Here is a 12,725-nt window from a genome sequence, read left to right on the forward strand (position 1 = left end):
GCGTGGAGGGTAAAAATCGTAGAGGGAGACCAAGAGATGAATACACTAAACAGATTCAGAAGGATGTAGGTTGCAGTAGGTACTGGGAGATGAAGACGCTTGCATAGGATAGAGTAGCATAGAGAGCTGCATCAAACCAGTCTCTGGACTTAAGACCACAACAACAAGGGCATAACACCTTTGTTTTGTCACCATCGGTCGATTACTCTGACGACGAATGATGAAGAGCTGTTTTTAATTATGTCATGCATGTATGTTGTCATTTTAACGAAATGTGAAGCCGTAATGGCATCCACACTCATCAAGAATCTTTTATGAAGGGCAGTTTAATAGATTTTTAGCCGAAACTAATAATCAATCCAAATACGATATTGACTTCATGGGTTCTCAGCCTCTGACATAAATAAAAAAAATGATCAGTTTTATCAAAAACAGAACTTTTGCAATTTTGCCGTCTTGAATAAATTATTGCGACCATCGTGGATACACTCGAGAAGAACAGAACCAGACGGCGAGTACAGGTGGACAGGGGCCTGTTACCTGATCTCGTCGCGCACGTGCGAGTAGGCCTTCCGGTGCAGGCGGTAGCGCAGGCGGCCGGCGCGCAAGTCCAGCTGGGTGAAGGTGCCCGCGAGCTGCAGGTGCTGGTGCGGCGGCGAGCCCTGCAGGTGCAGCGCGCCGTAGCGCGGCGCCGCCGTCAGCCGGTACTGCACCAGCGCCGCGTCGGTGGGCAGCGGCGCCGTGCGGAAGCTCAGCTGCGCGTCCGTCAGCAGCGCGTCGCGGCTGCCGTTGAGCAGCAGCTCGTGCGCGCGCTCCGCCACCAGCTGCAGCTCCGTGAACGTCACGCGGAAGTCGTACGTCTTGGGGCTCTCCACGTCCAGCACCGACACCTTGAACTGAACACAGCGCCACCGTGAGCTCGAGGCACAAGCTGTATTCTCGTCGTCACATGTTTAAGGTTGCCCTATGTGTTCCTTCGCACAAGTTGTTACATCTTCTATACCTTTTGTATAAGGCGGACATGCCGCCGCCTTCATCCCCCATCCACCTTCTCCAGTACGCCGATGATACCGCCTTCCTTGCCCTCGCCCCCACTCTGCAGCGCTCCCAACGCTCCCATCTTGACCGGTTCACCGCTTGGTGTAACCAGTGGTTGCTCAAGGTCAATCCTTCCAAGACCCAGGCGATCACTGTAGGCAAAACCACCCCTTCCTTCCGTCTCCTCGAGTTTGTCTCACCATTTATGGCCGTCCTATCACCCTCACCCCCCCCCCCTTAAGTACCTTGGCATCACCCTTGACCGTCGTCTCTCCTGGACCCCCTATCTCCAGAGAATCCAAGGCACACTGCCGACTCCATCTCCTCAAGCTCCTTTCTGGCCGCACATGGGGTCTGGACCCCTCCACCATCCTCCACATCTATAAATCCCTTATCCGCCCTATCCTCTGCTATGCTCACCCCGCCTGGATCTCCGCCCTTCCTACGTTTTACAAATCCCTTCAAATCCTAGAACGCTATGCACTCCGCCTCGCCTATCGCATCTGTCTCTCCTCCCCCATGCGGATCCTCTATGACCTTATTCTGTTTCCGCACCTCCTTTTTTTCCTCGAATGGATACGGATCCTCTGCACCTCCCGCAAATTTGATCCCTCTCATCCTCTTGTCTCTCCCATCCTCTTCCACCCCCGACCGCTGCCGCGCCTGCATTCCCACATCCCACCAGCTCTCCATCTCTCCACTCTCCATACCCTCGCCCAAGGTGGCTTCCACCAACTCCGCCTCCCTGATGATGCCCTCACCCCTTCCATCTACCCGTCCTACCAACTGTGATCTTACTTTCCCGCACCCTGTGTTTTCTCCCGAGGGCACCCCCTCTTCCTTCTTATTTTTTATTTATTTTTTATTTTTTTATTTATTGTTCCGTGGGACCAAATTAAGGAGAAGTCTCCATGGTCACGGAACGAGTCAATACATGAAATTATAACACGATATTAGAAACAGATAAAATGAAATATAAAAAAACATATTCAGGTGACATGTCTTAAGTTTAAATGAAGAAAATCAACAATGTAACACTGGAATTTCCTTAATTTTTTAGCTCTTCCAGGAGCTCCTCGACAGAATAGAAGGAGTGAGCCATGAGGAAACTCTTCAGTTTAGACTTAAAAGAGTTTGGACTACTGCTAAGATTTTTGAGTTCTTGTGGTAACTTATTGAAAATGGATGCAGCAGAATACTGCAATCCTTTCTGCACAAGAGTCAAGGAAGTGCACTCTACATGCAGATTTGATTTCTGCCTAGTATTAACTGAGTGAAAGCTGCTAACTCTTGGGAATAGGCTAATATTGCTAACAACAAACGACATTAAAGAAAATATATACTGTGAGGGCAATGTCAGAATTCCCAGATTTTTGAATAGTGGTCGACAAGAGGTTCTCGAACTTACACCACATATAGCTCGAACAGCCCGTTTTTGAGCCAAAAATACCCTTTTTGATTCAGAAGAATTACCCCAAAAAATAATACCATACGACATAAGCGTATGAAAATATGCGAAGTAGACTACTTTTCGTGTTGAAGTGTCACTTATTTCAGATACTGTTCTAATGGTAAATAAAGCAACATTTAGCTTCTGAACAAGATCCTGGACATGGGCTTTCCACAACAGCTTACTATCTATCCGAACGCCTAGGAAATTGAACTGTTCCGTCTCGCTTATAATATGCCTATTCTGTCTGATCAAAATATCGGTTCTTGTTGAATTGTGAGTTAGAAACCGTAAAAACTGAGTCTTACTGTGATTTAGCATCAAATTATTTTCCACAAGCCACGAACTTATTTCATGAACTACGTTATTTGTTACTGTTTCAATATTACACACAAGATCCTTCACTATCAAGCTGGTGTCATCAGCAAACAGAAATATTTTTGAATCACCTGTAATGCTAGAAGGCATATCATTTATATAAATAAGAAACAGCAGTGGCCCCAGCACCGACCCTTGGGGAACGCCCCACTTAACAGTGCCCCATTGGGACTGAACATCACTACCACTCTCAATATTGCGGAGAATTACCCTCTGCTTCCTGTTCTTAAAGTAAGAGGCGAACCAATTGTAAGCTACTCCCCTTACTCCATAATGGTCCAACTTCTGCAGTAATATTTTGTGGTCAACACAGTCAAAAGCCTTCGTCAAATCAAAGAAAACACCTAGCGTTCGGAACCTTCTATTTAATCCGTCCAAAACCTCACAGGGAAATGAGAATATAGCATTTTCAGTTGTTAAACTATTTCTAAAACCAAACTGAACATTTGACAGCAAATTATGTGAATTTAAATGCTCCAGTAACCTTGTATATACAACCTTCTCGATAACTTTAGCAAACACCGATGGCATAGAAATAGGTCTAAAATTGTCAACATTATCAATGTCTCCTTTTTTTATAAAATGGTTTCACTATCGAGTACTTTAATCGGTCAGGAAACCGACCACTCCTAAAGGAAAAGTTACAGATATGGCTGAGAACTGGGCTAACATACATAGAACAATACTTCAGTATTCTGCTAGATACCCCGTCATATCCATGAGAGTTCTTGGTCTTTAGTGATTTAATTATTAACTCAATCTCCCTCCCTATCAGTATCATGGAGGAGCATTTCAGGTAACAGTCTCGGAAAACTTTTTTCTAAGAGCGCTATATGATTCCCTGTTGGGACTAGGTTTCTATTTAGTTCACCTGCTATATTCAGAAAGTGATTATTAAATACTGTACATTCATGCGACTTATCAGTAACACGGACATTCCCACTACGCACTGATTCTATATCCTCGAGCTGTCTCTGCAGACCAGCAACTTCCTTTACGACTGACCATATGGTTTTAATTTTATCCTGAGACTTAGCTATTCTATCTGCATACCACATTCTTTTTGCCTTCCTAATAACATTTTTAAGCACCCTACAATACTGTTTGTAATGGGCTGCTGCATTTAGATTTAGACTGTTTCTAACGTTTTGATATAGTTGCCACTTTGTTCTACAAGATATTCTTATCCCTCTAGTCAGCCACCCGGGGTGCCTGTTTGTGCTAGTACCCTGTTTTAAACGTACTAACGGAAAGCAACTTTCAAAGAGCATGAGGAAAGTCTTGAGAAAAGCATTATATTTATCGTCTACTGTATCAGCGCTATAAACATCTTGCCACTCTTGTTCCATTATAAGGTTTACAAAGGTCTCTACAGCAACTGGATCAGCTTTCCTGAACAGCTGATGACTATATTTAACACGTGTTGCAGCACAAAAGTCTTTTAAAGTTAAAATTTGTGCATCATGATCTGAAAGGCCATTCACCTTTTTGCTAACAGAATGCCCTTCTAGTAATGAGGAATGAACAAAACTGTTGTCTATGGTTGTTCTACTGTTCCCCTGCACTCTCGTTGGAAAGAATACGGTTTGCATAAGATTATATGAATGAAAGAGGTCTACCATCATCCGCATCCTTGCACAATCACTTATACAATTAATATTGAAGTCACCACATATAACTAACTTTTTGTTTTTTGTATAAAGTGAACCAAGAACCTCCTCTAGCTTTAGCAAAAATGTTGTGAAATCGGAGTCTGGGGATCTATAAATAACAACAGTTAGAAGTTTAGCTCCGTTAAATTTAACCACACCTGCACAACATTCAAACACCTTTTCAGTGCAGTACTTTGAAACATCAATTGACTCAAATGGGATGCCGTTTTTCACATACATGGCTACTCCCCCACACCGCAAAGAGCTCCTCGAAAAGCTGCCAGCCAACCTGTATTCCCCCTCCTCGCTCCCTCCCTCCTCACCACTGTCTTCCCCTACCCCCTACCTTCTTTCCTCCTCCTCCCATCTCCCTTGCCACTGGTATCTACACTCTCCCCTCTCCCTCCCCCCCCCCCCCCCCCGTTTTTCCTGTTTTGTCAGGCCCCGGAGTCGCACACATATAGTGAACTTTCGCGCGCCGGAGATCATCGCCTTGTGATTGTGTGTACCGTCGTGTTCGTGTTCAAGTGTTCCATTGTTTCATCGTTTTGTGCTCCAACGTTCGCGTGTCCCATCTGTCATCTCTGTGCGTGTCCACGTGTCTGCACATTGTTATTTTGGACTCTGCGCCCGTGAACGGCTCCGTGTGTTTTAATTTTGTATGTCTACGTTTGTATATCCACCCTGTCTGTTCTGCGATTGTCTTCTTTTGTATCATTAGTTTTATCTGTGGCCGAAGAGCGGTATACTATGCCGCTGGTGGCCTACCTGTGTCAGGTGTGAAATTAACAATAAAGAAAAAAAAATTGTTACATCATTTGATTCTCCTTGCCAAGGAACTTAAGCCGCGGCCTGTCGATTACAGTTACGTGAGAATAGCTGGCCACACACGATCGGATTTCGGCGACGCACCACAATGGCGGACGAGTGCCGAGGATATTATTGACTCATCTGGCTGCCGATCTCAGACCGGTCTCCATGCCCGCATCTCGTGGTCGTGCGGTAGCGATCTCGCTTCCCACGCCCGGGTTCCCGGGTTCGATTCCCGGCGGGGTCAGGGATTTTCTCTCCCTCGTGATGGCTGCGTGTTGTGTGCTGTCCATAGGTTAGTTAGGTTTAAGTAGTTCTAAGTTCTAGGCGACTTATGACCTAAGATGTTAAGTCCCATAGTGCTCAGAGCCACTCAGACCGGACTTTTTCACTAACGTGGCAGCCTCGCCCGTCGGATCTACTCTCTCAAGTCAGCATAAAAACCTGGTCTCCTCATTCGTGGGGTAAATTTTCATGGCTTATCCGCTGACCCAGGACTGCAGTACATTCTCGATAGGCCAGAGGTCACAGCAGACTCATTCAGTAGTTCCCCTGTGTCTCGCTGAAAGTGGATGGACAGACATTATTTTACTGTAGTGTATTTTTGGATTTTGTAGCTCGTTTCTATCGTTCTTAGGAAGTTAATATGCGCTATGTTATGAAGAAAATTGTAGTAGTCTCCGACAATTTCTACATTATCTACACATATACAGGGTGGTCCATTGATAGTGACAGGGCCAAATATCTCACGAAATAAGCGTCAAACGAAAAAACTACAACGAACGAAACTTGTCTAGCTTGAAGGGGAAAATCAGATGGCGCTATGGTTGGCCCGCTAGATGGCGCTGACATAGGTCAAACGGATATCAACTGCGTTTTTTAAAATAGAACCCCCTTTTTTTATTACATATTCGTGTAGTACGTAACGAAATATGAATGTTTTAGTTGGTCCACTTTTTTCGCTTTGTGATAGATGGCGCTATAATAGTCACAAACATATGGCTCACAATTTTAGACGAACTGTTGGTAACAGGCAGCTTTTTAAAATTAAAATGCAGAACGTAGGTACGTTTGAACGTTTATTGCGGTTGTTCCGATGTGCTACATGTACCTTTACGAACTTATCATTTCTGAGAACGCATGCTGTTACACCGTGATTACCTATAAATATCACATTAATGCAATAAATTCTCAAGATGATGTCCGTCAACCTCAATACATTTGGCAATACGTGTAACGACATTCCCCTCAACACCGAGTAGTTCGCCTTCCGTTATGTTCGCACATGCTTTGACAATGCGTTGACGCATGTCGTCAGGCGTTGTCTGTGGATCACGATAGCAAATATCCTTCAACTTTCCTCACAGAAAGATATCCGGGGACGTCAGATCCAGTGAACGTGCGGGCCATGGTATGGTGCTTCGACGACCAATCCACCTGTCATGAAATATGCTATTCAGTACCGCTTGAACCGCACACGAGATATGTCCCGGACATCCATCGTGTTGGAAGTATATCGCCATTCTGTCATGCAGTGAAACATCTTGTAGTAAAATCGGTAGAACATTACGTAGGAAATCAGCATACATTGCACCATTTAGATTGCTATTGATAAAATGGGGGCCAATTATCCTTCCTCCCATAATGCCGCACCATACATTAACCTGCCAAGGTCGCTGATGTTCCACTTGTCGCAGCCATCGTGGATTTTCCGTTTCCCAATAGTGCATATTATGCCGGTTTACGTTACCGCTTTTGGTGAATAACGCTTCGTCGCTAAATAGAACGCGTGCAAAAAATCTGTCATCGTCCCGTAATTTCTCTTGTTCCCAGTGGCAGAACTGTACACAACGTTCAAAGTCGTTGCCGTGCAATTCCTGGTGCATAGAAATATGGTACGGGTGCAATCGATGTTGATGTAGCATTCTCAACACCGAGGTTTTTGAGATTCCCGATTCTCGCGGAATTTGTCTGCTACAGATGTGCGGATTAGCCGCGACAGCAGCTAAAACACCTACTTGGGCATTATCATTTGTGGCAGTTCGTAGTTAACGTTTCACATGTGGCTGAACACTTCCTGTTTCCTTAAATAACGTAACTATCCGGCGAACGGTCCGGACACTTGGATGACGTCGTCCAGGATACCGAGCAGCCCGTTGGGTATTTTGATCACAATAGTCATACATCAACATGGTATCGACTTTTTCCGCAGTTGGTAAACGGTCCGTTTTAACACGGGTAATATATCACGAAGCAAATACCGTCCGCACTGGCGGAATGTTACGTGATACCACGTACTTACACGTTTGTGACTATCAGAAAGCGAAAAAAATTTTCCAACTAAAACATTCGTATCACTTTACGTACTACACGAATATGTAATAAAAATGAGGGTTCCTATTAAAAAAAAAAACGCATTTGATATCCGTTTGACCTATGGCAGCGCCATCTAGCGGGTCAACCATAGCGCCATCTGGTTTCCCCTTTCAAGCTAGACAAATTCCTTTCTTTGTAGTTTTTTCGTTTGACGCTTATTTGGTGAGATATTTGGCCCGGTGACGATCAATGAACCACCCTGTATACTGCTGCGCAAAACATGAGGACGATAGTATCTGTCCCATGATTTGTCACTCGATGTAGCTCGATGTAAATTGGTCCATACATAAGAAGAACTGCTACTATTTAGTGCAGAAGGTAACTAAAAGAAATACGCAATGAGACCATCAGAAATGAAGCTCCTGCTCAAACATAATAATTACACTCGTTTCACTGCGATTCATGATGGTCTCCTCGACATTACAGACGGCGGGACACAGTTCTTAATAGGGTGTCTGATCTCTACGGACGACAATGCGTGCTCTGAAATGTGTTCCCATGCTGACCATGAGGTTGGTAAAGAGCTCTTATGGTAGGGTGTTCCATTGTTCTTCAAGCGCAGTTCAGAAATGCTGGTTGGTCGTTGATGCATCTGGAAGTGCTGGCGTGTTCGATGTCAACGGGTAAGATAGTCCATTCGCCGAATATCCTCTAGTTCCCAAACCTCCCCCACCTACGATGTTCGATGCAGTGGCTGATTGTCATCCATAAAAATAAAGTCAGGACCAAATAGACTCAAGGAAAAAAGCGTACAGTATCATAATATTGTTGACTAGCGACTGGTTTGTCTTCAGAGATTTGGAGGTCACTATCGCCATGCAGTATTATGCTCGCCACACCATAAAGCCTGGACCACCAAAAGGTCATGTTCGACAATGTTTTTTCGTGCATTACTTGTTTCCAGCTCTCGGCATATGAGAGTTGTCCACAAATGTCGAACATGATTATTTTTGTGGTCCAGGTATTATGCTGTGGGGAGGCATAATATAGCATTCTGGTACTGACCTCCAAATCTTTCGACACGGTACGCTCATCAGTTATCCAGACCCAGTACTTTTCAGGGATGCATTAGGGCCTGACTTAAGCTTTGTGGATGACAATGAGCGATCGCATCGAATAGCGCAACGTAGGTGGAGAAGTTCTTGGAATGGGAGAATATTCGACGAATGTACTTGCCCGTCCTTTCTCCCGAATTAAATTCTATCTCGCCCCATATGGGATGCGTTGGCAAGACGCACTTCAGCACGTCCACGTACACCAACGACCATTCATTGTTTGTCAGCTCCGGTGGTGGAGGAATGGAGCGCATTGTGTATCTATTACAGTTACTTTCTGCACTAAACAGTAGCAGTGTCCTAATTACAACTATGCTTAGCAGGGACACACACTGTGAAAGGTACTTTCTTGCTTGAATTTTCCACATCAGTGTATTTCTCGAACGTTAAATTACGTAAAAGGGGTCAAAAAATGGATTACAAAAAAACAACATTACAGACATGTGGCTCTGACTCAGAGCCGTGGGCATTCCTCTGAGAACTGTGGCCGTCCGATGTGGCCGAGCGGTTCTAGGCGATTCAGTCTGCAACCGTTTGCTGCTGCTAGGTCGCAGGTTCGAATCCTGCCTCAGGCATGGATGTGTGTGATGTCCTTAGGTTAGTTAGATTTACGTAATTCTAAGTCTAGGGGACTGATGACTTCTGAGGTTAAGTCCCATAGTGCTTAGAGCCATTTGAACCATTTGAGAACTGTGAAGGTTCAATGTGGTAAAACGATCCACAAAATTGAAGGTTCTAAGTCAGTGTGATTAAAAGATGCCGCCACTTATAACACATATAGTTATTCGCAAACTCACTCGTCGAAGTCTGTTGGGTATTTATAATTGATCTAGAATCATGAAATTTGGAAAGAAGCAAGGTTTCAGACTACAAATAAACGAAAAAAATTAAAAAACTGTTGATTTGTAATTATAAGACATTTAATTGTTTTTCAATCGTTTGTTTTCGAAGTGTTCGTCTGTCCTTTCGTTACGCCCTCTTTTTCTCAGAAATGGATAGACGTATACCTTCCATCTATCAACATCGAAACTCGCACTTATTGAGATTTTTACTTTTATTCCAGTTCATGTAACGTGCATGACGCAATTTCCACAAACAATGTATGTCGTAGTATAATTGTGCAAGTTTTTCGATATGGCCACTGGTCTACTCCTTCATTAGACATGCAACAGATAAAAGCTTCTATCGTCTGAAAATCACAGGAAAACTCACGGATTTTACGTCCGCTTGTTTATGACCAGCTGGGGCATCACTGGTTCCGAGAACTGCAGGCCGTGTCTACACTAACGAACAGTCGGGGTGACAGGGCCTGCGGGTGTTCCACAATCCATAGGACATTGAAATATCCGTGATCCGTTGTTAAAAACCTCTCGTGTGTTGCCCGCTATGAACCCATTCCTGCCGCAATTACGAAACCTGTACCAAGGAATTTAATATTTGATGAGAATGATAGCAAAAGCAGCAAAAAATAAAGTAGAGCATTGTGAAATATGTATATGTTTTAATGTACGAACAAAACACAAGGGGATTTTTGAGTCCTGTCGGACATATCCATCGTATGTGATCCAGTTATTTACTTATTGCGTCAGTAATGTCAGTCTACATTAACAAAAAAATACCAAACGAGAGTATAAACATCAAAACACAGTAACGTCATTTCACGTCAGCGGGTCCCGTAAACTCTCAAGACGAAACGATAACAAAGCAGTAACACAGTCTGTCGTTTTCTTGTGTCCCCTGTGAACAGAGATACACTGATCAAAAAAATGGTTCAAATGGCTCTGAGCACTATGGGACTCAACATCTTAGATCATAAGTCCCCTAGAACTTACAACTACTGAAACCTAACTAAGCTAAGGACATCACACACATCCATGCCCGAGGCAGGATTCGAACCTGCGACCGTAGCAGCCTCTACACTGATCAGCCAAAACATTATGACGACAGACCTAATATCGAAATAAAGTGATCCAGGCGATAGCAGCGACATCTGGCGAGGAATGACTGCTTGTTAGACAAACGCACGGTGTGTGTAGTATCAGTGACCATGCTGGCCCTATGTAGACTGGGAAGGCGCGAGATCTATCTAAGACCGATCGCGGATCTTAGATGGCCCGGAGGCTTGGCAGGAACGAAACCAAGATGAAACCAAGGTGAAACCACGTCCAGATGTCGTGGATTGGGCCGCCACTCTTCATTACAGATATCAGACGTCGTAGGCTGGGCAGGCTGGTCAAACAGGGCAGGCGGCGAACGGAGGCAGGACTAAAATCAGACTTTAATACTGGACAAAGTACAAATGTGATTGAACACATTGTGCACCAAACACACCTAACGATGGCCTTCCGTAGCCGATGACCCACACATGTACCAATGTTAACATCACGACATCGGAAACTTCGACTGAAACGGGCAAGTGACCATCGGCGGTGCAAGGCCTGATGAATCCCGATACCTTCTTCATCATGCCGATGGGAGGGCGCGAATCCGTCGTTTACCAGGGAAACAGCTTCTTGATGCCGACACTGCGGAATGGAGACGAGTTGGTGCTGCCTCCATTATACTCTGGGGAACATTCACTTGGGCATCCATAAGTCCACGGAGCTCATGCAAAGCACTATGTCGGCCAAAGAGTATCATACACTGGTTGCAGACTAGAGTCCTGCATGACCGAGTAAGCGAGCACAAAATACGAGGTGGGGCGAGCACACCCTAACTGGATAGGCTACCCGCACTAGTTCTTGTGACCGAGCATAGAAGCCGTGACCGAATACGTAGCACATAACTTCAAACACATTACACGTGTTACTATCCGTGTGACACTGCAGCCAGTACGGGCTTCTTATTTGTGGTGTGTCTCTCTGTAATCATGCAGCGCGAGGAAGCCAGTGTAGTAAGACGTAAGATTGAAACCAATGTTTAAACATTAAAGAAACGGGAGGGTCTAAAAAGCCAAGTATGGAGTACATTTCAGTTGGTTGTAGATGAAAACATTACGTCTACTGGGTACGTATCGTGCATAAACTGCTCCACTTTATTGTTTTTCCAGTCGGAAACCACTCATTTAAAAAAACACAGTTGCAAGAAACCTCTCAAACATCGTTTCTTTGGCCGTCCTTCCGTTGTCTTAATATGCTTGAAATAAGTGAAAAGCAGGAAATTCTTAACAATGTGCGACAAATGTGTGCTACGTACGCAGGTACAACATTCAATCATTAACATAATCGTTTTTGCATAGTTAGTGGAAAGTGTATTATAGAGAAACGGGAATGTTGTGTCTCGTATAATATTTCTTTAACGTAAAACATCTCGTTTTTATGGGAACGGGGGTCGGGTTGTTTGGGGGGAGAGACCAAACAGCGAGGTCATCGGTATCTTACGGGAATGTTTCGATGATTTCCATATCCGTTCTGTATTACTTGTCTCTTTTGTTTATTATCATAGACCCTTCAAGTACTGTGTCATCACCACCCAGAAAGAGAGCTCGTTTCAAGGAATGGAGGAACAACAGATCATCCGCAGCAGATGAAGTAGATCTGTACATTTTAATGCACCCCGGAGATGATGACATCTTAAAGTGGTGGAGCAGACATGAAACAGATCTGCCAGATTTGGCTACAGTTGCAAGATGTATTTTATGTATCCCAGCAACAAGCGCACCTAGTGAAAGGTGCTTTAGTAAAGCCGGAATGTTACTAACAAATTCCCGCAGCCAGTTAAACCCGGAACGCGTTAGTGATTTCCTGCTGATCAACAATAACTATAATTTTGTTTATGTTGCAAACAATTGAAACGTATGACAAGTTACGTCTGTAAATGTTTAATGTTCTTTGTATGCTTTCTTTATGAAGATGGTTGTCTTCTAGATTACAGGGAAAGCACTTATTTAATGTTTCCTATAAGTGAAAGGAAAAATATCTCTTTTGTTTGGAAATGAGACTCGTCTTCTATCTGCGATTGTATTGA

The 12,725-nt window shown here is 44.2% G+C and overlaps 1 protein-coding gene across 1 annotated transcript in view; it reads right to left on the minus strand.

Annotated features, from left to right (window-relative positions):
• Positions 1-12,725, minus strand: part of LOC126188743 (chondroitin sulfate proteoglycan 4) — a 589,355-nt gene that overhangs the window by 218,013 nt on the left and 358,617 nt on the right. The window contains exon 10 of the mRNA XM_049930352.1: positions 541-896. Within this exon, the coding sequence (XP_049786309.1) occupies positions 541-896 (356 nt within the window). The remainder of the gene's footprint in view (positions 1-540; positions 897-12,725) is intronic.

This window comes from Schistocerca cancellata, chromosome 5, assembly GCF_023864275.1.
Source record: "Schistocerca cancellata isolate TAMUIC-IGC-003103 chromosome 5, iqSchCanc2.1, whole genome shotgun sequence".
In the NCBI taxonomy this organism is placed as follows: Eukaryota; Metazoa; Arthropoda; class Insecta; order Orthoptera; family Acrididae; genus Schistocerca; species Schistocerca cancellata.